General features: G+C 51.6%; 1 protein-coding gene across 1 annotated transcript in view; it reads left to right on the top strand.

The window, feature by feature from the left end:
• The window catches only part of GREB1 (growth regulating estrogen receptor binding 1), an 82,203-nt gene that overhangs the window by 36,415 nt on the left and 21,475 nt on the right, over nt 1–24,313 (top strand). Inside the window, exons 10-21 of the mRNA XM_060168549.1 lie at nt 34–219; nt 3,042–3,392; nt 4,468–4,596; nt 5,314–5,442; nt 6,082–6,279; nt 7,004–7,184; nt 8,916–9,111; nt 10,554–10,690; nt 16,081–16,420; nt 18,225–18,340; nt 19,643–19,842; nt 22,135–22,224. Of these exons, the coding sequence (XP_060024532.1) occupies nt 34–219; nt 3,042–3,392; nt 4,468–4,596; nt 5,314–5,442; nt 6,082–6,279; nt 7,004–7,184; nt 8,916–9,111; nt 10,554–10,690; nt 16,081–16,420; nt 18,225–18,340; nt 19,643–19,842; nt 22,135–22,224 (2,253 nt within the window). The remainder of the gene's footprint in view (nt 1–33; nt 220–3,041; nt 3,393–4,467; nt 4,597–5,313; nt 5,443–6,081; nt 6,280–7,003; nt 7,185–8,915; nt 9,112–10,553; nt 10,691–16,080; nt 16,421–18,224; nt 18,341–19,642; nt 19,843–22,134; nt 22,225–24,313) is intronic.

Here is a 24,313-nt window from a genome sequence, read left to right as displayed (position 1 = left end):
GGGGCCAAGCGGGTGCTGTTTCTCGTCCCCCAGGGCACGGGCACTTCCCTTACCTCTGTGGGAACCTGAACGATGTCGTCGTGAGCCCTCTCCTGTACACGTGCTACCAGAACTCCCAGTCTATCTCCAGAGCGTATGGGCAGTATGGGGCCTCCACGATACAGCCCATCTCAGAGGAGATGCAGCTCCTGCTGACCGTCTACTATCTCGTCCAGCTGGGTGAGTCTCCCTCCCATTTCGTGGGAACCACTGGTGGAATAATCGCTAAAGACGGGAACCGCACAAGCCTTGATCGCTGACCCTCTCTTTGAACCCTGGTGAAGACCGCCTCTGCTGTCAGGTCACTGCAGTGCTCTCCACCCCGAGGGGCTGGGAAGGCCTTCAAGTAGGTCAAAATCTACAGTGAGAATTCAAAAATGATTTCCCTGCCCTTCTAGGCGCAGAGATACAGTAGGGAAGAAAACAATGGCTTTGCCCTCAAGGAGATTGTATCCTAGTGGGAGAGAGAAACAGTAAACAAGTGGAAAATAAGCAGAGGGAGGTGGGGTATGTGATTGTGGGGTTGTTTCAAGTTGTCAGAAAAGGCCTCTGTGAGGAGATGGCGTTTGGGTCGAGACCCGAGTGATGAGAAGGATCCAGCCTTATGAAGCTCTGAGGGAGGCAGAGGCGGGAGGATGGGTGGGCGGCAGGCAGGGCTGGAGCATGGAGCCCCAGGTCAGTGGGAGCCAGGGCGGCTGCAGAGTGAGAGCATGGCAGTGAGGGTGCTGTCAGAGAGAGGGTAGGGCCTCAGGCTAAGGTCAAGAGTTCGTATTTTAGACACATTGAGAAACAATTTGTATTTGTCGGCTTGGGCTGCCATAACAAAATACTACAGACTGCATGCTTAAACCTCACAAATTTATCTTCTCACGTTTCTAGAGGCTGGAAATCCAAGATGAGGGTGGCAGCAAGGTTGGGTTCTGGTGAGGCCTCTCTTCCTGGCTTGCAGACGGCTGCCTTCTCACTGTATCCTCCTCTGTGCATGTGTGTGGGGACAGAGGGTGAGCTCTGGTGTCGTTTCCTCTTCTTAGAGTGCCACCAGTCCTACTGGCTTAGGGCCCCACCCTTCTGACCTCACTTAGCTACTTCTTTAAAGGCCCTATCGCTAAATAAGTCGTATTGGGGGTTAATACTTCAACATACGAATTTGAGGGGGACACAATTCAGTCCATAGCACCACTGCAGTGTTTTGGGCAGGGGACAGATATGATCTGACTTTCATTTCAAGAAGACCACATGGGCTGCCATGTGTGGCCAGATGGTGCAGTCGTCCCAGGGAAGGCAGGTGGTGACTTGGACCACTAACAGCCACAGGGGAGAGATTGGGAAGGTCAGGATGGTGGGCTGTCTGTCTGAGGGACGTGAGGGAAAGACGGTGCTTGCATTTTGGCCTGAGCAACCAGGTGAGCCATGGCGCTGGAGGATGAGCGAAAGTCCAGTCTCGGCAATTTCAAGTTTGAGCCGCTGATGGGGCAGCCAGGTGGGCCGAGTCAAGGATTTGGATGTGCAGGTCTTGAGCCCCAGGGAGACGTTGCAGCTATAGGTATACATTTAGGAAACACCGGCTCAGTGACGATCTATATTAAAGCTGTGAGGCTGGATGAGAGACTGGGAGGGGTGGTGGATGGACGAAAGTGCCAGGGTTTGAGCCCTGGGACACTCGGTATTCAGGGACCTGGAGGAGATGGAGATGCAGCAGGTAGGGAGGAACCCTCAAGGGTGCTGCTTAGGACTGTCTGGAATCTGGGAAAATGTGCATGTGTTTCTCTTTCTCACTCTTACAATCCACATCCAATCCGTCAGTAAGCCCGGCTTCATCCTGAATCCAACCTCGCCCACCTTCTCCATCAACACCTCCCTTGCCCAGGGTACCACTCTTACTCAAGCTAAGACAGCTCAAGGCTGCACAGCTGGTGCCGGGTGGAGCTGGATGGGGACACGTCTTCTACATCGAAGCGTGGTGCTCTTTCCTCCAGCTCACCCAAATTTGAAATGTGGACGCATCAACCAGAAAATACCCGTAGGGAGGAAAGCATTGAAGGTACTCAATCTCACTAGTCATCAAAGAGATGCAAAGTTAACACATTAAACAAGTGATGCTTTTCTCAGCTAAACTGATGGTAACAACCCGAACGATGCTATCCAGTGGAGCTAAGGGTGCAGCAGAACCAGGGTTATCCTGTGTCATTAGTGTCGTGGTACGTTGAGACATTTAAACCATCTGGAGACAGTCTGATGATATGTATTAGTTGGCTCTGTAAGCCCAATTTAGAGCATTTAGGCTAAGGAACGTCCTATACGTAAAGCTGTGTATTGCAGAAGTGTTTATAAATGTGCTTATTTGGAAGCAGTACAGGGGTCAACAGTAGATCAGCATCGCTCAGTCCGTGGTGGTGCCTCCACGTTAGCAGTGCCCGTTAGCAGTGCTGTTTATGAAGGCCGTAAACGTCACGCAAGCATGATTGTGCTGTGATGGTGAGGGAAGCAGACACGCCTCGAAGTCATAGGTCCGCAGTCAGTATAACGATGTAAAACCTGCACGTGGAAAAAAAAAGATGGAGAGGGGCTTCCCTGGTGGCGCAGTGGTTGAGAGTCCGCCTGCCGATGCAGGGGACGCGGGTTCGTGCCCCGGTCCGGGAAGATCCCACATGCCGCGGAGCGGCTGGGCCCGTGAGCCATGGCCGCTGAGCCTGCGCGTCCGGAGCCTGTGCTCCGCAACGGGAGAGGCCACGACAGTGAGAGGCCCGCGTACCGCAAGAAAAAAAAAAAAAAAAAAGGAGAAACACACAAAAATAGTAGTGGTTCTGTTAGGATGGTGAGATGAGGGCTGCTTTTATCACCTCCCTCTATTTCCCAGCTGTCTCGCATACCATTTAACGTTAATCATTTAGGTTGTGTTATTTGAGAGTTCGCATTTCCCCAGCACGGCCCGGTTATATTGGCGTGAAGTTGCCGCGTGGGGCAGGTGCTGAAGCCCCTTCTGCCCGCCTTGTCGTTGCCAGCGGCGGACCAGGTGCCCCTGATGGAGGACCTGGAGCAGATCTTCCTGCGCTCCTGGCGGGAGTCGCACCTGACGGAGATCCGGCAGTACCAGCAGGCGCCACCGCAGCCCGTCCCGCCGGCGCCTGGGGCCGTGGCGCCCGTCACCTCGGCGCAGCTGCCCTGGCTGGCCGGCCTCGCCGCCAGCTCCTGCAACGACAGCGTGCACATCATCGAGTGCACCTACTCCCTGGCCGAGGGCCTCTCTGAGATGTTCCGCCTGCTCATCGAGGGCAAGCTGGCCAAGACCAACTACGTGGTGATCATCTGCGCCTGCCGGAGTGCCGCCATCGACTCCTGCATCGCCGTCACCGGTGAGGCCGGGCCCCGCCGCTGGGCTGCCGGGAGAGCAGTCTGGTGGTGCTCAGAAGCCCTCCTTTGCCGTCGCCCCCTTTTGCCTCTCGTGGCCCCGGGTTTGCAGCTGTGCTGGTTAGTAACAGCCGTTATCGCACAGTAGCCCCTGGTGTGCCCTGAATAGTGCGCTTTGGGAAAAATTCCATTCCTCCTGGCGTCGAAGGTGAGCCGTTCCCGTTTCTGTAGAGAGACTGGGGGCAGGTTTGGATCTGATTAGATGCAGGGAAAACCTGGGTCCCCCGTGCACCTGCTGGTCTGTGGTTTAATGACTCTGGCCCTCAGCTTCTTCAACTACCTAACGGAGATGAAAAAAAAAATGGCCTTCTTGTGTTTGTGTGGGTTAATGAGCCAGTTAGCTAATTAATTATAAAAACATGTATTGAAGCCCTACTATGTGCAGCCACTGTTCTGGGGGCTGGGGACACAGGAGTGATGTCCCTGCTTTCCTGGAGCGTGTGTTCTGGTGGGGAGACAGACACCAAACGGCGCAGAATGTCCCGGGGGGAGCAGGGAGGGATGGAGGATTGCAGTAACTCTGCAGCGTCCCAGTCATCTCTTGGCATTCCTTCGTCTTAAACACCTGTGTTTTTAATAAATTCTTTACATTGATTTCAGTAATATCTTTAGTAATAAACCTCAAGCCCCTGCTGTGTCAGGCCCTGGGCTGAATATTTTATAAACATTGTCTTGTTTTATCCTCACAACAGTCCTGTGAAGTAGATGGTACTTTTAGCCACGAATTCCAGATGAGGAAGCTGGGTCAGCCTAGGTTACACAGCTAGTTAAGTGGGGAGAGAGACAGGTTCCAAAGCCCATACTCGGGGATTTCCCTCTTATTGTCCCAGCTACTGAACTGGGCTGGGGGTGTGTACCCTTCATTCATTTCACCAGCAGGAAGCCCTGCTCTTAGCCAGGAGTGGCGCTGGGCTTGCGGGATGGACGGAGAAAGAGATTCAGACACAGACCCTGCCATCGAGGAGCTCACGTGCTAATTCTAAGCAGAGGGCCCAGTCCAAATTGTTGTTTGTTTTCCAGGAAAATACCAAGCCCGGATTCTTTCTGAGAGCCTTCTCACCCCCGCCGAGTACCAGAAAGAAGTCAATTCTGAGCTGGTTACGGGGAAAGTGGACTCTCTGGGAGCCTTTTTTAGCACCCTCTGTCCAGGTAGGCTTGTAGTGAGACAGGTGCAGATTCATAAATTGATGAGAAAGACACAAAGGGCAAGGTCGTCTCGGGATGGAGCCCATCCCCCGTGACCTGCTGAGGCTGGCCCGGATTTACATGTGTGGGGGCCCTTCCATCTGTGGGGTCTCTGGCTGGCTGTTTCCTGCTCTGGCTGTGGGTTCTCTAGGGGGCGGCTTTGTGGTTTCTGTCCTTTGTGGGCACACAAGGGCCTTGCGCCTGGTTCTCCGTACCTCTCCGGCTCTGTCCATCACCCTCCTGCCTCCCCCTCTGTGTTGCTTAAAGCTTCTCACTGGAGAAGTGTATTCTCTGTGCCTCATTCTGTGTCTCCTATGCCTTGAGTGCCCGTCTCCCTTCTTTTCCTGGCCACTCACCCTACAAGACTCACCCCATTTCCTCCCAGAAACTCGTGCTGGCCCCTCCTTCTCCAAGATGTGCTCAGACCCCTACCTCCTGACCTTTGGCACCTTGCTCTTCTTTCTTTCTGTCCTGGCACCTTCTGGGTCATAATGTAATTTTCTTTAGCACATACATCTGCCTTCCTGGGCTGTGGGCTCCTTGACAGGATGGGACACCCTATCTCTGGTGCCCCAGGCCCAGGACAGTGCCTGATACATAGTGGGTGTTCCATAGATGCTTGCCGAGTTTCACTGAGACGGACGGAAAACCCATTTCTGTTATTCTGTCTGTTTTGGGCAGAGGGCGACATTGATATTTTGCTGGACAAATTTCATCAGGAAAATCAAGGCCAGATTTCTTCCTCCCTTACTGCCTCCTCCGTCACCAAATCAGCATCCCTAGATGTTGGCGGGACACGGGTATGCACAAGTGAGTGATGCCGGGGCGCTGGTGGCCAAGCTCTGGGCTGGTGAGGCAGCTTCCAGGGCCCCCAGGGGCTGCAAGGAAGCAGAGTCAGAGGCACCTCCAGTGGGCAGGGCAGCTCCTTAGAATCGAGCAGACCTAATATCTAATTTTAGTTTTAGTCTTTGACGATAACAGTCTCATTTTACCCGGAAATGTACATCTGTACGGTTTTCCTGAGATAGTACATTTCTCTGTTGATTTCCAGTTTATCGATGCACTGTTGAAATACTTTATTCATTCTAAGTTCCTGAAGGGCTGTGATGGTCTCCTCCTCTTCCAGAGAACCTGTAACCTCTTCCAAAATCTAATCTCAGCGTCAGCTTCCCTGGGATGCCGTCCTTGTCCCCTGCAGGTGGAGTAGGTCACAGCCTCTGTGCCCCCCCGAGTGCTGTTCATCCTTTTATTTTTCAATTAGGAAAAGGGTGTGAAATGACCATCACGGTGGGTAGCCCGGAGCAGGCGCTCAGTGAATATTGGTGTTTTCCCCATTCCCTCATCCCTTTGTGTGCTAGGCGGGGGCCCCCTGCTGGATTCCCTAGCAGAGTCCAGGGCTGTGGCCGTCCGCTGGCGTGCACCTCACCTTGACGGGGACTCTGGTTCCAGGTTACCATCTGGAGCCCCACTGCATCCGGCCCTTCCAGCTCGCCGTGGCCCAGAAGCTCCTCTCCCACGTGTGTTCAATCGCAGATTCCAGCACCCAGAATCTGGACTTAGGATCCTTTGAGAAGGTGGACTTTCTGATTTGTATTCCACCCTCGGAAGTGACCTACCAGCAGACCCTGTTCCACGTCTGGCATTCAGGTACGGGCCTTTCAGGGGCAAGCGTGAAGTCTGTGTGGAGAAGCTTTGATCTGTTTGCATTCAGGTTTGGATTCTAACACCATCTTTACTTCTAAAGTAGAGGATGCCGTATCAACACCCCGGTTTCATAGCTCATGAAACTGATACCCAGAGGAAGCGACTTGTCCACTATTTTATAATCTGTTAAAGGTAGAACATGACTTGAGTGTTCCCTCTGTCCCACTCAAGTCAGTGAAGTATGTCCCGATATCTGGCTTCAACTTAATGTATTTTCCCTGTGCTTTCAAGGGGAGTAAACATGAACCACACAGAGAGGCAATGTCTTCACTCGGAGGGTTCACTCTGAGTGCTCTAACCTACGGCCTGGTGGCATTCAGGCTGGAGATGATTTGGGTGGGTGAGAGGGGACCTTTCCCTTTCTTTCGGTCACCCACGCTGGGATCAGCTGCTTCACGAAGGCAGCTTTGCTGTGCCCCTGGGTGGGCTGTGTACATAGCACGCTGGGGAGCAGACCCACCTCCAGGCCCTGCTTCTGCAGGCAGTGACACGACAGTCGTTTGCACGGGAATCGGCCTCCCTGACTCACACGTACCGCCTGCATCCCTGTAGCCTCCAGTCCCAGCAAGGAACCTGCCATATGGGAGATGCGCCTCAAGCGTCTGCTGCTGGGTGAGAAGCTCATGACCGTGTTCGGAGTCACGGATGTATCTTCACTGTGTTGCAGGGGTTCTGCTGGAGCTCGGCTTGCAGAAGGAGCACATGACCAAGCAGAGGGTCGAGCAGTACGTTCTGAAGCTGGATGCCGAGGCGCAGACCAAGTTCAAGTCCTTTCTGCAAAACTCCTTTCAGAACCCACACACGCTCTTCGTCCTCATCCACGACCACGCCCACTGGGATCTCGTGAGGTTAGACTGGCTTTGGCATGTGGCAGGGCTGGCATTTCCCTTCTTTGAATGGATATGTACGGATAATACCGTGGGTGTAAGTGTTAAGAAGATGAATGGTGTTGGGGGCTTGGCATTTGTAGGCAGATGCTGCGGGTGTATTTCAGACCTTAGGGCCGGAACTTACCTGAGGGATCATCTAGTGCAGCCTCTGAAAGGTACCATTATGGCAACGAGAGAAGGGAAGCACCTCGCTCAATGTCGCAGGCTGGGGTGGGGGAGGGAGGGTATCAGTGGCAGAGCCACAGGTGCCGGGAAGGGATCCTGATGGGAGTAGCTCTGCCCAGGCCCCTCCCTGGTGGAGCCCCACTGGCGCTGCAAACCATGGGTCACAGCTGGTGCCCTTCCCAGGGGAGGTTTTACTTTCTCAATTCAAATGAACATAAATCGAGATGAATTTCACATGGTGTCAAGCCTGGAGTCTGGCAGGATTCCTGGGTGTTCACCAGGATTGGTCATGTCCATGAGACTGGCCTTGGGGTTGTGTGTTTAGACACTGCCGCTGACATGGACGAGGGGGGAAAGAAGATTGTGGGTCGGGTATCGGAGGAAGGCTTTGATTTAGCGCAGGGCCTGAAGCTCAGGGCTGGCCGGAGCCTTAAAGTTCGCCCAGTTAAAGGGTTTACATTCTCGCGTCCATGCACGGGTGCGGGGGAATTTGAACATTCTGAAGTATATAATAAGCTAAATTGTACATATTCATTTGGTGGGTAGGTTTTTCAGAGTGGCTACCTGCCACCTGAAAGGAGAAGCACTGATTTTTTCCTGTCCCCCTAGATTTACAGACAAGAATGCTGAGACCACTGACCCACTGAGAAAGGCTGAGACGCACTTATCTCCTCGGCCCCGTGTCCAAAATGCTTCCCATTCCTGACCCTATACTTTAAAATTTAGTAGAGAATTTACCATGTTATGTCCTCTTTGGGTCATTTCAAGATCAGTAGGAGGGCTTCCTTGGTGGCGCAGTGGTTGAGAGTCCACCTGCCAATGCAGGGGACACGGGTTCGAGCCCTGGTCCGGGAGGATCCCACATGCCGCGGAGCAACTAGGCCCGTGCGCCACGGCTACCGAGCCTGTGCTCTGGAGCCCGCGAGCCACAACTGCTGAGCCTGTGCTCCTGGAGCCCATGCCCTGCAACAAGAGAAGCCACCGCAGTCAGAAGCCCGCGCACCGCAACGAAGAGTAGCCCCCCGTTCCCCGCAACTAGAGGAAGACCGCGCGCAGCAACGAAGACCCAATGCAGCCAAAAATAAATAAATAAAATAAATAAATTTATTTTAAAAAAAAAGAAAGATCAGTAGGACTGTTGGAGAAAAGGATTTAAGGAGGCAGGTGTACAATCAGATGGGGCTGAGGGAGAAAAGGCAAGACTCATTGACAACTCCTGGGTGAGCATTCCTGTGCTAGAGAAGTGGGTGGATTGTGTATCTTGCAGGCAATCCTTTACAGACACTGTTCCCCCAGCCAAGCTTTAATAAGTCGTGAGCGTTCAGGGGAGCCCCTGACGGGTACCCGAAGTGCAGTCATATTTAAACTTTCATTTTGCTGGTCATGGGCAGAGCCCTAAGCTTCGATTGCTGCCGGCGTTGGGAGGCGCACTGCCAGTTGATCCAACTGCTTGAGTGTCGTCAGATGACAGGACAGTGCTTGCCATTGCACTTATCATTTCTTCTCCCTCTTTTGCTCTCTCAGTAGCACTGTTCATGACCTCTACTCCCAGAGTGACCCGTCCGTGGGGTTGGTGGACAGATTGCTCAACTGCAAGGAGGTGAAGGAGGCCCCCAACATTGTGGTGCTCCACGTGACCTCCTTCCCGTATGCACTGCAGACACAGCACACCCTCATCAGTCCTTACAACGAGATACACTGGCCGGCCTCCTACAGTAATGTGAGTGTCCCAGGCTGCTGGGCCCACTGTAGCAATGACCTTGCGCTGGGAGAGATCCTGTTCACTAAAGACTTGACTGGCTAGCCCAGTTGAGGGTCCGTGAGTTCCAGCTCCTTGGACCTTTGATTCTAGCCAGGGTTAGATTTAAACCCTTCTTGGTCTTTAGAAACCTTCCTGTGTGCATTTGCTCCCTGTCTTAGAGCATGTAATGCAACACAGTCGGTTCACTGTTTCTCTGGCGACTGAAGCTCTCTGAACAGCGTTCTGAACACCTGCTCTCCTAGTGTTGGACGCACAGCCCTCTAGGGCTATGGGAATTTGATCTCCACATGAGGTGACTGTAAGTTTGTCTAGAAGCCCTGGAAATGTTCCTATCTTTCCTACCCCTGCATCCTTCAGCAGCGAGGTTCAAAATCTCCTTCGTCAAACTGAACGCACGTCCACAAACCCTGGTGAGCTTTATTTCAGCTTATCACCTGCCATTTTCTCATCAAAATAGAAGACAGCCATCATTCTGGTAATTTGAGAAATCTGGTGGTTGGATTCCACCTAATTACACAAGCAATAAGTAGACATCAAGTTGCGGACTTTTTCGGAGTGTCTCGCAATCATCCAGGGAACTTCTAAAGGTGCTAATGCTTGGGTTCCTTCCTGCCGATTCAGAATCAGAGGTAGCAACGGCATTTGTTTTTATGTAGCGCTTACCGTGAGCTAGGCAGGCACTGTTCTAAGTGCTTTATCGTATGAACTCAGATAAGGCACAGGTGCTAGGATGATTTCTGATTTACAAATGGGGAAAATGAGGCAGAGGGGAGGGGTTAAGCCACTTGCCTAAAGCCATGCAGCTAGAAGGTTCTGGAGCCAGGATATGACCCAGTCCAGCGAAATCCACGGCCCTCATGTTTAACCACTGTGCTACTTGAGGATGAAGTTCATGCCTTTGTAATTTTAGCATCCTCCCACAACTTTGCCGTGCTCTGAAGTTTGATAAGCTCTGATGCTAGTTGGGGAGGAATTTTATATCAGTGTGGGTAAAATTGGTTGGATAAATGCATTTCTTTCTGCTGATTTAATAGCAGCTGAATGCAAAACAGTTGATTTGTCTATTCCTAAAACCAGCTAAAATTGTTGGAAAGAAGCAATTTTAACAAAGGAAGTTGTGTGTTTAAAAAAAAAAAGAGTCTGATTTTCTTCTTGGCGAAGGCACTGGGGTCAACTGAACGGAAAAGTCTTGACTGACGGGGAGGCGCCGGCCCTTACGCGTGGAGTGCTCTGTGCTCTGGGGCGCAGAGGAAAGACAGTTGTAAAACGTCACCCAGGGGATTGCAGAGTCAGCACAGTTCAGATCAAGATGCCTGTCCAGGTCATCTGTGCGCCCAGCATGGGACCCCTTCAGTCCCCACAAAGGCAGTGTTTGCGTGACCGATGCGCTTCTGTTTTAGGGAGTGGACTTGTATCCTGAGAATAAGAAGTACTTTGGGCTGTCCGAGTTCATCGAGTCCACCCTCTCAGGACACAGCCTCCCCTTGCTGAGATACGACAGCTCCTTTGAGGCCATGGTCACCGCATTGGGAAAAAGGTACCCGTCTCTCTTGAAGTTACTAAAAATGCTCCGTAGTCACGTACAAGGTGAGGGATGTGCAGCCAGGGAATTCCAGGGAGGGGGCCACCGCTCTCCCTCCCTGGGTGACTCAGTCCCTCCGTTAAAGGGATCCTGGTTTATTTCTCGTCTTGCATTTTGGGCCGGTGATGTTGTTCCAGAAAATTTGAGAGATGAGAATGGGCAGAAATATGCTAGAATGTGGGATTGCATGTCTGAGACTCAAGGGAGGGCAAGAAAATGGGAGGTGAGATAGTAAAAGGTGTCAAGGAAGAGAGTGTGGCGGTCAGTTGGCTTTGTCTTTATTTCCTTTGCACATCATCTACTGTGTGCTTATTTCTTGCCAGTCACTGTTCTTACTTTCATTATGTTATTTAGTCCTCCCGACCTCTCTGAGCCAGTTGCTATTATTATTTCCATTTTGCAAATAGACTGAGACTCAGGGAGACCCCATGGCTTTCTCAGGCCACACGTCTAGCGAGTGACAGAACTGGGTGTGAACCCAGAGTCAGTGCTACCTTTTCAGCCCTGTCACAGCAGACCCCTGAGGTGGATATCAGCACTGCCATCTTACAGATGAGGGAACTGAGGCTCAGGGGGGTTAAGTGCCGCCATCCACACAGTTTATACGTGGAAAAGCCAGGCCAGGTTTTACAGACTGCCTAATACAAAACAAAGTGAATGGCTCTGCCGCCAGTTGTGGGTGTTGAGCTGAGCTCTGCCGTCTCCCCTCATGGTACCTCATTTGTCTCAGTTGCTGACAAAAGGGTTGAATTAGACATGTGCTTCCCGAGCTGTGCTCCAGGCTATACTGCTGGATCCTAATAGTTGTTATGTCACGAGGGGTTCCATGGTCATGTGTGTTTGATAAACCTTACATTTAACAAAGGATTCTTCTCGCAATGAGAGTTCTCGAAGCCTTCAGTGTGCCGTGTGTGCTATAAATCTCCAAGAGACGGCTAGAGCGTGCGGCATCTCCGTGGTCTCATGGGATTAGTGTTCCCCGGAGCACCCTTTGGGGAGCTCAGTCCCTTTCAGCTCTGATGCTGAGGGGTTTAATCAGGCCACTTCTCCAACTCGTGGATCGTCAGCTGAGCTCTCATAACCTTGCTGAGGGAAGACACCCGCCAAGATGTTACACTAAGGCTGTGAGAACTGACCTTTGTCCTGCCTCTGCCTCTCTGCCTGGCTCCCCAGCTTCTCCTCGTGCAGGAAGCATGTGCTGAGTGCTTAGTGATCTGTAGACGCTGGGCCAGTATTTTCCATTTATTGCCTAATATAATCCTCACAATGGCGCTGTGAGATAGGAGGCACTGTTATTCCCCCACTTGACAGAGAAAGAAACAAAGGCTTGGGTTAGGTCACTTGCCCAAAGTCATGTGGGGGGTTTGTAGTGAAGCCAGACCAAATCCTGGTCACTTAAGTCCAAAACAGTAGACCTACTAAACTGTACGGAGCGGGCTCTCACCCTGGTAGAAGGCCAGAGTGATCGTGGCACCATACCTCCTGGCTCTACTCTTCATTACTTTTAACTTTAGGCAAATCATTGAACCTGCCTGAACAGTCTGCTTTCAAGCGATACTGTGCCACTTCCTGTATAAGATTCTTACAATAGTATGTTTCCATTTCTCTCCTCCTAGGCTTTGTGCTTTTGTTATCATACATTTCACTACATATGTTATAAACTCCCCAGTAAATCGCATTTGCTTTAGGCAGTTGGTCATCTTTTAAAGATATTTAAATAAGAATATTTTTTAAGACCTCCTTTTTTATTTATGCACATAGTTAATACTTCCAGTGCTCTCCACTCCTTTGGGTAGATCCAGATTTTTATCTGGCATCATTTTCCTTCTGTCCAAAGGACTTTCTTTAACATTTCTTGGAGGGAAGGTCTGCTGGTGATGAATTCTTTCAGCTTTTATGTGTCTTTAAAAGTCTTTATTTTGCCTCATGTTTGAAAGATATTTTCCCTGGGTATAAAATTTAGGTTGACTTCTTTCTTTCAAAGTATTAAAGATGTTGCTCTACTATCTTCTGACATACATTGTTTCAAACCAGAAGTCTGCTGTCATCATCACCTTTGTTTCTCTCTGTGTAATGACCTCTCTTCCCCACCACTCCCTCCCAACCCTGGCTACTTCAAAATGTTTTAAATTTATCACTGATTTTAAGCAATTTGATTAAGATAGGCCTTGGTGTGGTTTTCTTCATGTTTCTTGAGTTAATTGAATTTTCATCAAATATGAAAAAATTTTAGTCATTATTTCCTCAAAAATTTTTTCTACGTCTCTCCTTTCCCCTTTTAGAGTGATCCAATTGTACATATATTAGCCTACTTGAAGTTGTTCCATAGCTCTCCGATGCTACAGTCATTATTTTGTTTCCCTCTGTTTCATTTTAGATCCTTTCTATTGTTATGTTTTCAAGTTTACTAGTGTTTTTTTTCCTGCTCTCAGTCACATCCAGTTTATTTTTATTTTTCACAAAAGCAAAATAGTCATATAACAAGGTTCCTAAGAGAAGAAGAAAGGCAATTTCAGGTAGCACATACATGAAGGTACACACTGACAAATTGATAATAAATTGTTACTTGTGTTTGTTTATTAATAAGGACTGTTCCTTGCAAGTGACTGAAACCCAACTTGAACTACTTTAGGAAAGGGAGAGGAATGCACTGACTCATGAAATAAAAGGAGAGGTTGAATAAATAAACCACAGAACCAGATGCAGCTGGTTTCAGGAACAACTTAAGTTAGGTATTAAACACTGCCAAGACTGTGTTGTCTTGTCTTTGGTATTTTTCTGTGTTAGCTTTACAGTATCTATCACACACTGGTTTCTTCCATGTGCTGACAACATCTTCCCTAGCTGCTGCTGAACTTCATATTCTCCAGCTTCTAGAAGGGGACTGATTCTTATAAATAGTTTGAAAAACCCCAAGAAAAGACTGATGACCCATCCTGGGTCAGGTAGCCATTCCTGAACTGATCCATTGTAGCTGGCAGGGCCGGGCCAAATACCAAGATGGTAACTCCCATGAGAATTCAGGATCCAGTTTTTTTCTGTTTCAGACATTTTAGTTTTCATCTCTAGAATCTGAGTCTTTTTTATATTTCCATTTAAAATGCTCAATTTTTCCTGTATCTTCTTAAACATATGGAATATAGTTATACCAATTGTTTTAATGTTCTTCTCTACTAATACTGTCATCTGTGTTGTTTCTGGGTCCGTTTCTATTGGTTGATTTTCCCCCTTCCTTATTATGGGCTGTATTTTTCTGCTTCTTTACATATCTGGTAATTTTTGAGAGGATGCCAGACATTGTGAATTTTACCTCGTTGGGTGCTGGATATATTTGTATTCCTATAAATCTTCTTAAGCTTTGTTCTGAGATACAGTTAAGTTCCTTGGAAACAGTTTAATTCTTTCAGGTCTTGCTTTTAAACTTTGTTAGGCAGGACCAGAGCAGTTTTTAGTCTAGGGCTAATTTTGTTCACTACTGAAGTGAAACCCTCTAAGTACTCTACAATATTTCATGAATTTTGATGTCTTCCACACTGGCGTTGGGAGCGGGAACTATTCCAAGCCCTATGTGAGTTTGAAGTCTTGTTCCCTCTCATCCTTTTGGATGGTCCTTTTCTTGGCTTTGGGTAGTTTTCTCACATATATGCACTGATCGCTACTTAGCTGAGGACTTGAGTGGGACCCTCTGCGGCTCTCCTGAGTTCTCTTATCTGTGCAGTTCTCTCCTCTTTGGTAATTTCCCCCATGAACTCTGGCTGCCTTGGTTTCCCTGGACGCCAGATCTTTCCTCAACTCAGGGAGACACTGGGGCTTGCCTGGGTTCCTCCTTCCTGAGCAATCCTGGGAACTCTTTCCGGTTGGAAACCGGAGGCTCACCTAATTTCTTTCCCATTTCAAAGGATCACTGTCTTTCATTGCTCATTGTCTTGAAACACTGTTGTTTCATATATTCATCCAGATTTTTAGTTATTTCTGATGGAAAAATAAATCTGGTCCCTGTTACTTACTCTGTCTTGGCCTGAAGCAGAAGTCTCTGCTTGTCCTTTGAGCAGAGTGGAAAGCGGATGTTGGACATGGGGAGAAGAGTGTGCTGCTCCCTAAGGGACACCTTGCTCTTCTTCCCTTGCTCAAGGTGACGAGGGGCCACCACAGCTGGGGCAGTGCTGTAGAGTGGAGACAATGCATTTTGCACTCTGCTCTCTTTCTTCCTGGGCACTACTTGGCCAGTGCACCAGGGGCAGGGTAAAGCAGTGCTTTGTGTCAGAACCTGCAGACCCTTAATGCCTTCCCAAGATGGCACTGGTATTGGCAAGTCTGCCAGGCCAACTCTTCAGTTCATAGACGCCATAAAGTAGTTGAGTGCTAAAGGAGAAAGAATGAACAAAAATATAACGATGGGCAGAAGATATCAGAGATGCTGTTGGAAGGTGAGCTGGCTGCCCTGATAGAACTCACAGGGTGACACGGGCCATGGGAATGTTCCTCTCTTTGTAGGTCAAGAAACTACTTTATCTTTGCTCCAAAAAGCCACTGAGTCAAGGGACTCATTCCATCTAAATAAACCGCCAAGAGCATTGCCTATAAACGGAACATCAATTTGTCTATTCCTACTGGAAACACAGCGCGACATCCAGTGACTTGGGTTTTTCTGGTGGTCTTCTGGGGTCTGTCTCTAGCACAAGGGTCAAAGCTGCTCTGGCAGTGCACGTAGCTGTGGGATGGGTCTCCCCCTTCGTGTGACCACAGCTTCTGAAACAAAAACTGGGATTCTTGGTTTGAACGGCTGTGTTTGGATTTGTAATTCATCTGTCAATTTAAAATCACATTAGTTACATTTCTAATAACTCACTGTACATGAAATGAGTGGTGCGCCTTTAGGATGGTCCCCCCACATCTGGGGTGAGTGGCAGTTGCACTTGCGTACTGATTACTGATGGTTCTTCTATTGCCAGTGGGGACCTGGGGCAAATTACCTAACTCATGGAAACATAGATTAAGCGGATGATGGGCATTTATTTTACTCATTCATCTAGTCATTGAACAGATCTTTATTGAGCAGCTAGTATGAGCCAGCAGCAACAGCAAAACTTTGCTTCTGTTTCTCAGCTGGAAATGATAAAGCAGTTTTTGACTTGACTTCTAAGGAAGACTTCAATTTCGGGTTGTAAACGACCAGCTTCAAAAGGCAACACCACTTGTTTGTGATCCAGGAGTTGCCTGTGCCTGAGATGGCAGGTGTCTGGGTTACTTGTTTGCCCCGGGAAGGCCTTTCTGTCTCGGAGCTCTCCCGGCATCCTTGGGGGGTGCAGCCCTGGGTCACGACGTGGTCTCTCTGTTCCTTGCAGGTTCCCCCGCCTGCACAGTGCGGTGATCAGGACCTTTGTTCTCGTGCAGCATTACACGGCCGCGATGATGGCCGTGAGCGGCCTCTCTCAGATGAAGAACTACACATCGGTGGAGACGCTGGAGATCACGCAGAACCTCATCAACTCCCCGAAGCAGTGCCCCTGCGGCCACGGGCTCATGGTCCTGCTGCGGGTGCCCTGCTCCCCACTGGCGGCCGTGGCCTACGAACGGCTGGCCCACGTGCGGGCGCGGCTGGCCCTGGAGGAGCACTTTGAGATCATCCTGGGCAACCCCAGCTCTGGCATCACCATCGGGAAGCACTTCTTGAAGCAGCTCAAGGTGGGACAGGAGTGGGGATAGACTCCTGGGAGGGCAGTGGGGCGGGACCACCGGGGGAGGGGAGGAGAGGGAGTGGGGTGGCGACAAACTCCTTAAGGTCCCATCCCGGTCCATAGGTCCATCATGGCCTCTGCATACCGGGCCACCCCTCCAGCTGCCTCTCTCGCCACATCCCTACCTGCAGCTTTCAGTCCAGCTGCACCACATTACTTATAAAAGCTGCACCCCCCAAAAAACACACTGTCTTGCTCTTTCAAACTTCTGGGTTGTAGCTTGATTTTATTTCTTTCTGGGGATTCATTTCTTCTTCTTCTTGTTTATTTAGCTGATGCCTATCAATCTGCAGAATTCAACTCAGTGTCTTTTTTTAAAAAAAAATCTTATTTATTTATTTATTTTTGGCTGCGTTGGGTCTTTGTTGCTGAGCGCGGGCTTTCTCGTTGCGGTGAGCAGGGGCTATTCTTCGTTGCGGTGCGCGGGCTTCTCATTGCGGTGGCTTCTCTTGTTGCGGAGCATGGGCTCTAGGCACGCAGGCTTCAGTAGTTGTGGCTCATGGGTTCAGTAGTTGTGGCACGTGGGCTTAGTAGTTGTGGCATGCAGGCTCAGTAGTTGTGGCTCATGGGCTCTAGAGCGCAGGCTCAGTAGTTGTGGCACAGGGGCTTAGTTGCTCCGCAGCATGTGGGATCTTCCCGGACCAGGGCTCGAACCCGTGTCCCTGCCTTGGCAGGCAGATTCTTAACCACTGCACCCCCAGGGAAGTCCCCAGAGTCTTTTCTTCTTTCAGGAAGCTGCCCTTCCCCCTACTTGTCCCCCTGCGCCCCCCAAACCGGGGCAGGTTCTGCTTTCCCTGCCTGTCATCTTGCTCCTCCCCCAGCAGAGAAGGGCAAGGACAGCCCCACACATCTCAGACTCCCAGACTAGCACAGTGCCTGGACCATAATTGCCTTTCACTAAATGTACAGGTGACGGAGGATGCAAAAGGATTAGGGTGAGAATACTGAGAGAATAATTGGGAAGGCACTGTGAAGGCACAGCCCCACAGCGGAGAGAACATAGTACCGAATGTTAGGCAGTTGGGGATATACTGTCTCGCACCGAATGTCAGGCAGTTGGGTATATACTGTCTCGCAAAGAATCAGTCAGGGGCTTCCCTGGTGGCGCAGTGGTTGAGAGTCTGCCTGCCGATGCAGGGGACGTGGGTTCGTGCCCCGGTCCGGGAAGATCCCACATGCCGTGGAGCAGCTGCGCCCGTGAGCCATGGCCGCTGAGCCTGCACGTCTGGAGCTGGTGCTCCACAACGGGAGAGGCCACAACAGTGAGAGGCCCGCGTACCGCAAAAAAAAAAAGAATCAGTCAGTCTGTTGGCAGATATCTCTTGAACGGCTGATGAGTGCTAGGCAGTGTTCTATGTGGCTGGGCGTCCCGTGGTGAAGCCAGTGGTATGCCTATTTGCAGTTTAAATTTGATAAAAATCCAGCGAGGCATTGCAAGGGCTTTAAATCAGCAGAAGGACATCAAGGTTCCCTTGGAGCTGGGCTGGTTGGAAAGTAAGAAGTCTTACAGCTTTCTTTTTTTTTTTTTTTTTTCCGGTACACGGGCCTCTCACTGTTGCGGCCTCTCCCGTTGCGGAGCACAGGCTCCGGATGCACAGGCTCAGTGACCATGGCTCACGGGCCCAGCTGCTCCGCGGCATGTGGGATCTTCCCGGACCGGGGCACGAACCCGTGTCCCCTGCATCGGCAGGCGGACTCTCAACCACTGCGCCACCAGGGAAGCCCACAGCTTTCTTTTTAATTACCTGCAGATGTGGCAGAAGATTGAGGATGCGGAGTGGAGGCCTCAGACGTACCTGGAGTTGGAGGGCCTGCCGTGCATCCTGATCTTTAGTGGGATGGACCCACACGGGGAGTCCTTACCGAGGTGAGTGGGGAGGGACTGTGTACCTGGGGGTCTCTGAGGAGCCAGTTGCCTGGGCTCGCCGCTGGGGGCTTTGCCAGGTCAGGCTTCCCCTGCCCGACTCTTGGGAATGCATTCACATCAGAGTCATCATAGATGTGTATCTTCATGGTGACCGTTTTCCAGCAAATGTCAGTGAAATGCGTCTGAGGCCTGGGCAGCTTTTCCTAATTCTCGGACAGGCATCCCCCGGGCTCGTGCTGGTGGATGTGGGGACTCTTGCCGGGCTCCATGGGTGGAGGCCCGGTAGCTGATGAGGAAGCTGAGGTTTACAGAGATTAAGCCAGTGCGCTGCATGGCGGACACCGGGGCCTCCCGGCTTCTTGCCGTTTGGCCACACGACATTTTCGTGAGGGCCACCTCGCGCCGCGTACTCATGGGCCGGGTAAAAGTGTCCGCACAGGGTTCCACCTCAGTTGTTGCCGTGTCACGGATCAAGTCTTCTATTCCTCAACTCCGTAAGGGCTAAGACAATGCCTTAGTCTATCTTAACGTTGAGCAAGCATTTACTTTTTGTATCAGGCACTGGGCTAGACTTTTAATCTAGCATTTGCACCTTACGACCATAGTATTACTACCCTGTTTTATAGATGAGCAAGTGAAAGGTCATTTGCTTTAGTAAAAGCCTACCTGCAACCCCCATCTGCCTCTCTCCAAGCCCTTTGCCGTTTCCCCCACGCAGCTCCGAGCCCTGCCCCAGCCTGCCCTCTGTGCTCCCTCCTCCACGTGTGTCATGACTCATTGGCATGTCTTCCCAGGCAGACTCTCGTTTCCAGTATGGCGACCCCTTGATGACCATTCTCTCCCTTGCATGGGGCATAGTCTTGGGCACATTTTAAATGTTGATGGAATCATCAAATATCCACTTATTACGTATATTTCTCCCAGCAGTGCACGTAGATGGTTATTAATATTCACGGCCGTCTTTCATTTGAAAACAATCTGAGCCTCCAAGACGTTGCCCAGCTTGTTGAGGGTCTGTCGCCAGGAAGTGGCAGGGCTGGGGTTCAAGCCTCCTTTTTGTCTGACCTGAAAGTCAGTGTTCTTTTGATTCCAAGCAGTGCGGGGCTAAATCCACGGCAGGGGCCCCCAGAGACTTGCAGTCAAACAGACTGTGTTGCTCAGGGGTCGCAGTGATGCTGTTTGCTTCTCCGTTTGCATGAGTCCTAGGGGCCTAGCGAGGAAGGCAGTGTGCTGGTCCCCAGCGCGAGCAGTACCTCCTCTGTAGAAGGCAGTCGATAGAGCCCTTCTTCCGTTTCCTCCCAGGTCTCTGCGGTACTGTGACCTGCGGCTCATAAACTCCTCCTGCCTGGTGAGGACGGCACTGGAGCAGGAACTGGGCCTGGCTGCTTACTTTGTGAGCAGCGAGGCTCCCCTGGAGAAGCGGGCCCGGAGTGAGGCCTTGGAGAGCGACGCCGAAAAGCTGAGCAGCACAGACAACGAGGATGAGGAACTGGTGACGGAAGGTGCGGAGGGCCGGGCTGGACACCTGTCCCGCGCGCGGCGCAGCCCTGGGCCCACCTGCTGGTCAGCAGCTCCCGATGAGAGACATCTACATACGTCTTTGGGGGAAATCCCTCAATGATTTCAGATTTTGCTTTCTCCCCCTCATTTTTGGTCATGTGAGAAAATGGAAATCCCAACAGGTTCTTTGTAGCTCTAGAATTCTTAAAGAGTAGGAAGAAAAATGGACATTTCCTAGGCTTTAAGTTCATGCCTTGTTTGAATTGCTGGTGGAATTACTGCCTGGTTTAAGGTTCACTCGCTTGTTTCCTCTACGTGAATTAACAGGACCTGTCCCTTATTGAGATTTATGAAAACAGGCTAGTTTCGTTTGCAGACATCGAAGTTCAATGCCACGTATTTTTTTATTTATTTTTTATTGCGGTACATGGGCCTCTCACCGCTGTGGCCTCTCCCGTTGCGGAGCACAGGCTCCGGACGCGCAGGCTCAGCGGCCATGGCTCACGGGCCCAGCCGCTCCGCGGCATGTGGGATCTTCCCGGACCGGGGCACGAACCCGTGTCCCCTGCATCGGCAGGCGGACTCTCAACCACTGCGCCACCAGGGAAGCCCAACGCCATGTATTTTAATAGGACACATAAATCGGAGCAATGCAAGGCATTTGGCTGTCGTCAACAGGATAGCGAGAGAAAATAAAAAGCTGCTACTACAAATATGCAAGGCATTCGTGGGGTTTGGTGTAGCAGAGAGAGAGAGATGGAAGGAGAGCTGGAAGATGAGGACTCTCTTCCCCCTCCATCTCTGGCTGTGTGGCTTTGGACAGGTCATGTCACCTCTCCAAGCCTCAGATGACTCATCTGTAAAGTGGGGTGGAAGGACCCACCTGGTGCTGTGGGAACCTTTCGCAGACGTGAATGGGACCCTGACATGGAATTGCCCGTGGAGTGAATCCACACTCCTGGAATCTCCCGACCCACCTCCTTCCTTTCCCCATTCGTTCCTCTTGGCTTCTGGCCCCTACGCCGCACCCCGGGCTCTTGGCCACACTCATCCCATGAATGTGCTCTGCTCTGTCACCTCTGGGCCACACAGGCGTTCTTCCGTCCACTCGAGTCCCCTCTGCTCCGTGCTTCACCTGGAGATCCCTGCTGGCCCTTCAGAACTGGGATCAGGGTCACCTTTCCCAGGATATTTCCCTGCTCCTACTTCTCCCTGCTGGGTGGGCACCTGGCCCCTGGGCTCCTCCCTCTTTGCTCTCCTTACTCTGTCCTGTAGCTGTGACCCCTGGGCAGGAGCCTCACTGACCCACCAGTGCCTCACTGGCCTGCTCTGTCTTCTCAGTACTCCCTCAGAGGAGGCCTGGGAACGTGGATGGATGGAGGGATGGATGGATGGAGGGATGGAAGGATGGATGGATGGATAGAGGGATGGATGGATGGATAGAGGGATGGTTGGATGGATGGATGGATGGAGGGATAGAAGGAAGGATGGATGGAGGGATGGAAGGAGGGATGGAGGGAGGGATGGAAGGAGGGATGGATGGATGGATGGATGGATGGATGGAGGGATGGATGGAAGGAGGGATGGATGGAGGGATGGAAGGAGGGAGGGATGGATGGAAGGAGGGATGGATGGAGGGATGGATGGAGGGATGGATGGAGGGATGGATGGAGGGTGGATGGATGGATGGAGGGATGGATGGATGGATGGAAGGAGGGAGGGAGGGATGGATGGATGGATGGTGGATGGATGGATGGATGGAGGGATGGATGGATGGATGGAAGGAGGGAGGGATGGATGGATGGATAGATGGATAGAAGGAGGGATGGATGGAGGGATGAAAGGAGGGATGGATGGATGGATGGATAGATGGATAGAAGGAGGGATGGAAGGAGGGATGGATGGATGGATGGAGGGATGAAAGGAGGGATGGATGGATGGATGGATAGATGGATAGAAGGAGGGATGGAAGTAGGGATGGATGGATGGAGGGATGGATGGATGGAGGGATGGAGGGATGGATGGGATGGAGGGATGGATGGATGGATGGAAGGAGGGAGGGATGGAGGGATGGATGGATGGAAGGAGGGAGGGAGGGATGGATGGAGGGAGGGAGGGAGGGAGGGATAGAGGGAGGGAGGGAGGGATGGATGGAGGGATGGATGGGTGGGTGGGTGGGTGGGTGGACAGATGAGAGATGATATGTGTGAATGCACTTTGTAAACTGTGAAGTGCTGGGGGAACGTACAGGACCATGATTACGAGGCCTCTTCAGTGTGTGTGTTTTGAAACAGGCTCCACATCAGAGAAGAGGAGCCCCGTGAAGAGAGAACGATCCCGCTCCCATGACTCTGTGTCTTCATCCCTCTCCTCTAAGGCATCCAGTAAGTCTCCAAGGGGTAAAGATCCCACAATTGGACCGTTTTTGTTTTTTGAGATTTCAAAGAATGAAAAGAGATCCTTTATTTTCAACTAGAACTGGAAAGAGAAGGGATCTACGAAGAACTGGCCTTTCTAGAGAGTACGCGTCTTTCTGGACTTGGGCGGGGAGTGGGGGGTCCTTCCCGGGAGGAGGTCGTGGCCTCTGCCCCTGCAGGTCCTGTGCCGGGTGGTGTCAGAGGGCCCTCCCTCTGTGCTCTGCAGGCAGCTGTTGGAATCAGGGGAGAGGAGCTGGGTGAGTGTTCTTGTCAAGTCTGAGGGCAGAGAGAAGTGGACACAGAAGACTTCACTGGGGGAGAAACAACAAAATTTAGCAAGTGTCACTGACCCCTGGACCTGGACCACACTTTGGTGGAGGGGGTGGGGAACGTGGATGAAGTGCTCCAGGTCTCTGCTCTGAGGGATGCCTCGGCCTCAGGAGCAGTCAGGACGGGCACACGTGAGACAGTATGGCACGTCTTCCCACCACAAGCATTTACGGAGAACCTACTCTCTACCTGGCTCAGGGCATTGAGAGACCAATTAGATACGGACCTGGTCTCAAGGAAACCATTGTTCCCTTGGACCAGGTTATGTTGCAGTAGGGGCTGCTGTATTTTTTCTGCACACATATTCACACCTGTGAGGTGTTACGGTTATGCATATGAGGAAGGAATTCATTTTGTCTCAGGTGAGGCAGATTTAGCGGTAGGGTGTGATCCCTGCAGGTTTCAGAGAGCAGCTGGCCTTTGGGCCTTGCAGGAGAAGGCTTTCCAGTGCGGGAGAAGGTATTCCAGGTGGAGGAGACTTGGGGCCTGAAGGTGTGTGTGGTGCTTGGGTGCAGTGAGTGGTCCCAGGGTTACAGCTCAGGGTCAGGGCGTGGCTGCAAAGGTCAGAGCACATCAGGGGGGTTGACTTGGGGCCTTCTTTGGTTTCCTTTCTCCCTCCCCCTCCCCACCTGCCCACGGATAATAGTGGGCCAGTGGTGGGGCTCTCCCTCACAGGTGTGCACAGAGGGAGTCAGACGAGGCCTCCTTAACATGAGCCTGGTCTCTGTGATAGAAGAAAGGTCTGATTTAGAGGCTGGAGTCAGAAAAGCCAAATGATACAGCTTGTTATCCTTCTGCCCCAAGCAACAGAGGGAGCCCAGGGTACCAGGGGGGCATCTGTGCCGTTAGAATGGAGAGGTGTGGTGCTTTGTTCTTCCCTGATCCTGGGCTGACAGCTTTCTAGAAGGTTCTGGGACACGCAGGTCTGTGCAGTATCTTCAGGTGGAGTAGGATGCCCAGGCTGCCAGCCAGCCTCCTCTTCCGGTGAGGTGGCTTTTGAAAATTCCACAGAGGGTCCTGGGATCTTAGGGGTCTCTGATGAGATGCTTCCTGTGGCCTTCAGTGTAACTCCCACGTTTCAGGAGGTCCAGGGAGAGGAGACTTGGCCACAGGAGTCAAGAGCCGGGGGCGGGGTCACATGAGTCAGCCTGGGAGGGGCTGGGTCCCTCTTTTATAGACTGACAGTCCCCCTGGATTCAACCGGGGCAGAATGACTGAGGTCAGGGCGGGTGGATGGAGAGAAACATCAGTGTGGGTCTCCGTCCTCTGGGTCCTCCCAGTCTGGGCTTCACAACCTAGGACATGGGTGAAGACATTTGGGTCCCCATGGTCTACTTTTGGAACCTCCTGCCCCTTTCGTGTGCTTTGTGTTCACCTGTCCCTCCCCCGGGCCAGATGCCCAGGTCCTCACAGCCTCCCCGACCCTGGTCCTTAGCTCCTCCGCTGCCTCTGAGCTGATCACCTCTGGTGGCTTGCCCGGGGAAGAGGCATTTTAGCAGGAGTCAGGCCTTTAGCCCAGGGGGACAGGCCGGTGCTGCCTTTCCTCTGTCCACGAGCAGCCTGTAAGCAGCCTGCCAGGCTGCGGGGTTGAGTCAGAGCCTTGCTGGGGAGCTGGGATCCGGTGGGGAGGTTGGCTGAGCTGTGTGGTGAGCAGCGCAGGCTGAACCAAGTGTCGTGGGGCGGGGTCTGGGGAGGGTGGTCTGGGAAGCAGCTCCCCTCGTCTCCA

This window comes from Lagenorhynchus albirostris, chromosome 13 (assembly GCF_949774975.1).
Source record: "Lagenorhynchus albirostris chromosome 13, mLagAlb1.1, whole genome shotgun sequence".
Classification (NCBI taxonomy): domain Eukaryota; kingdom Metazoa; phylum Chordata; class Mammalia; order Artiodactyla; family Delphinidae; genus Lagenorhynchus; species Lagenorhynchus albirostris.
This window is presented reverse-complemented; position numbering and strand designations above follow the sequence as displayed.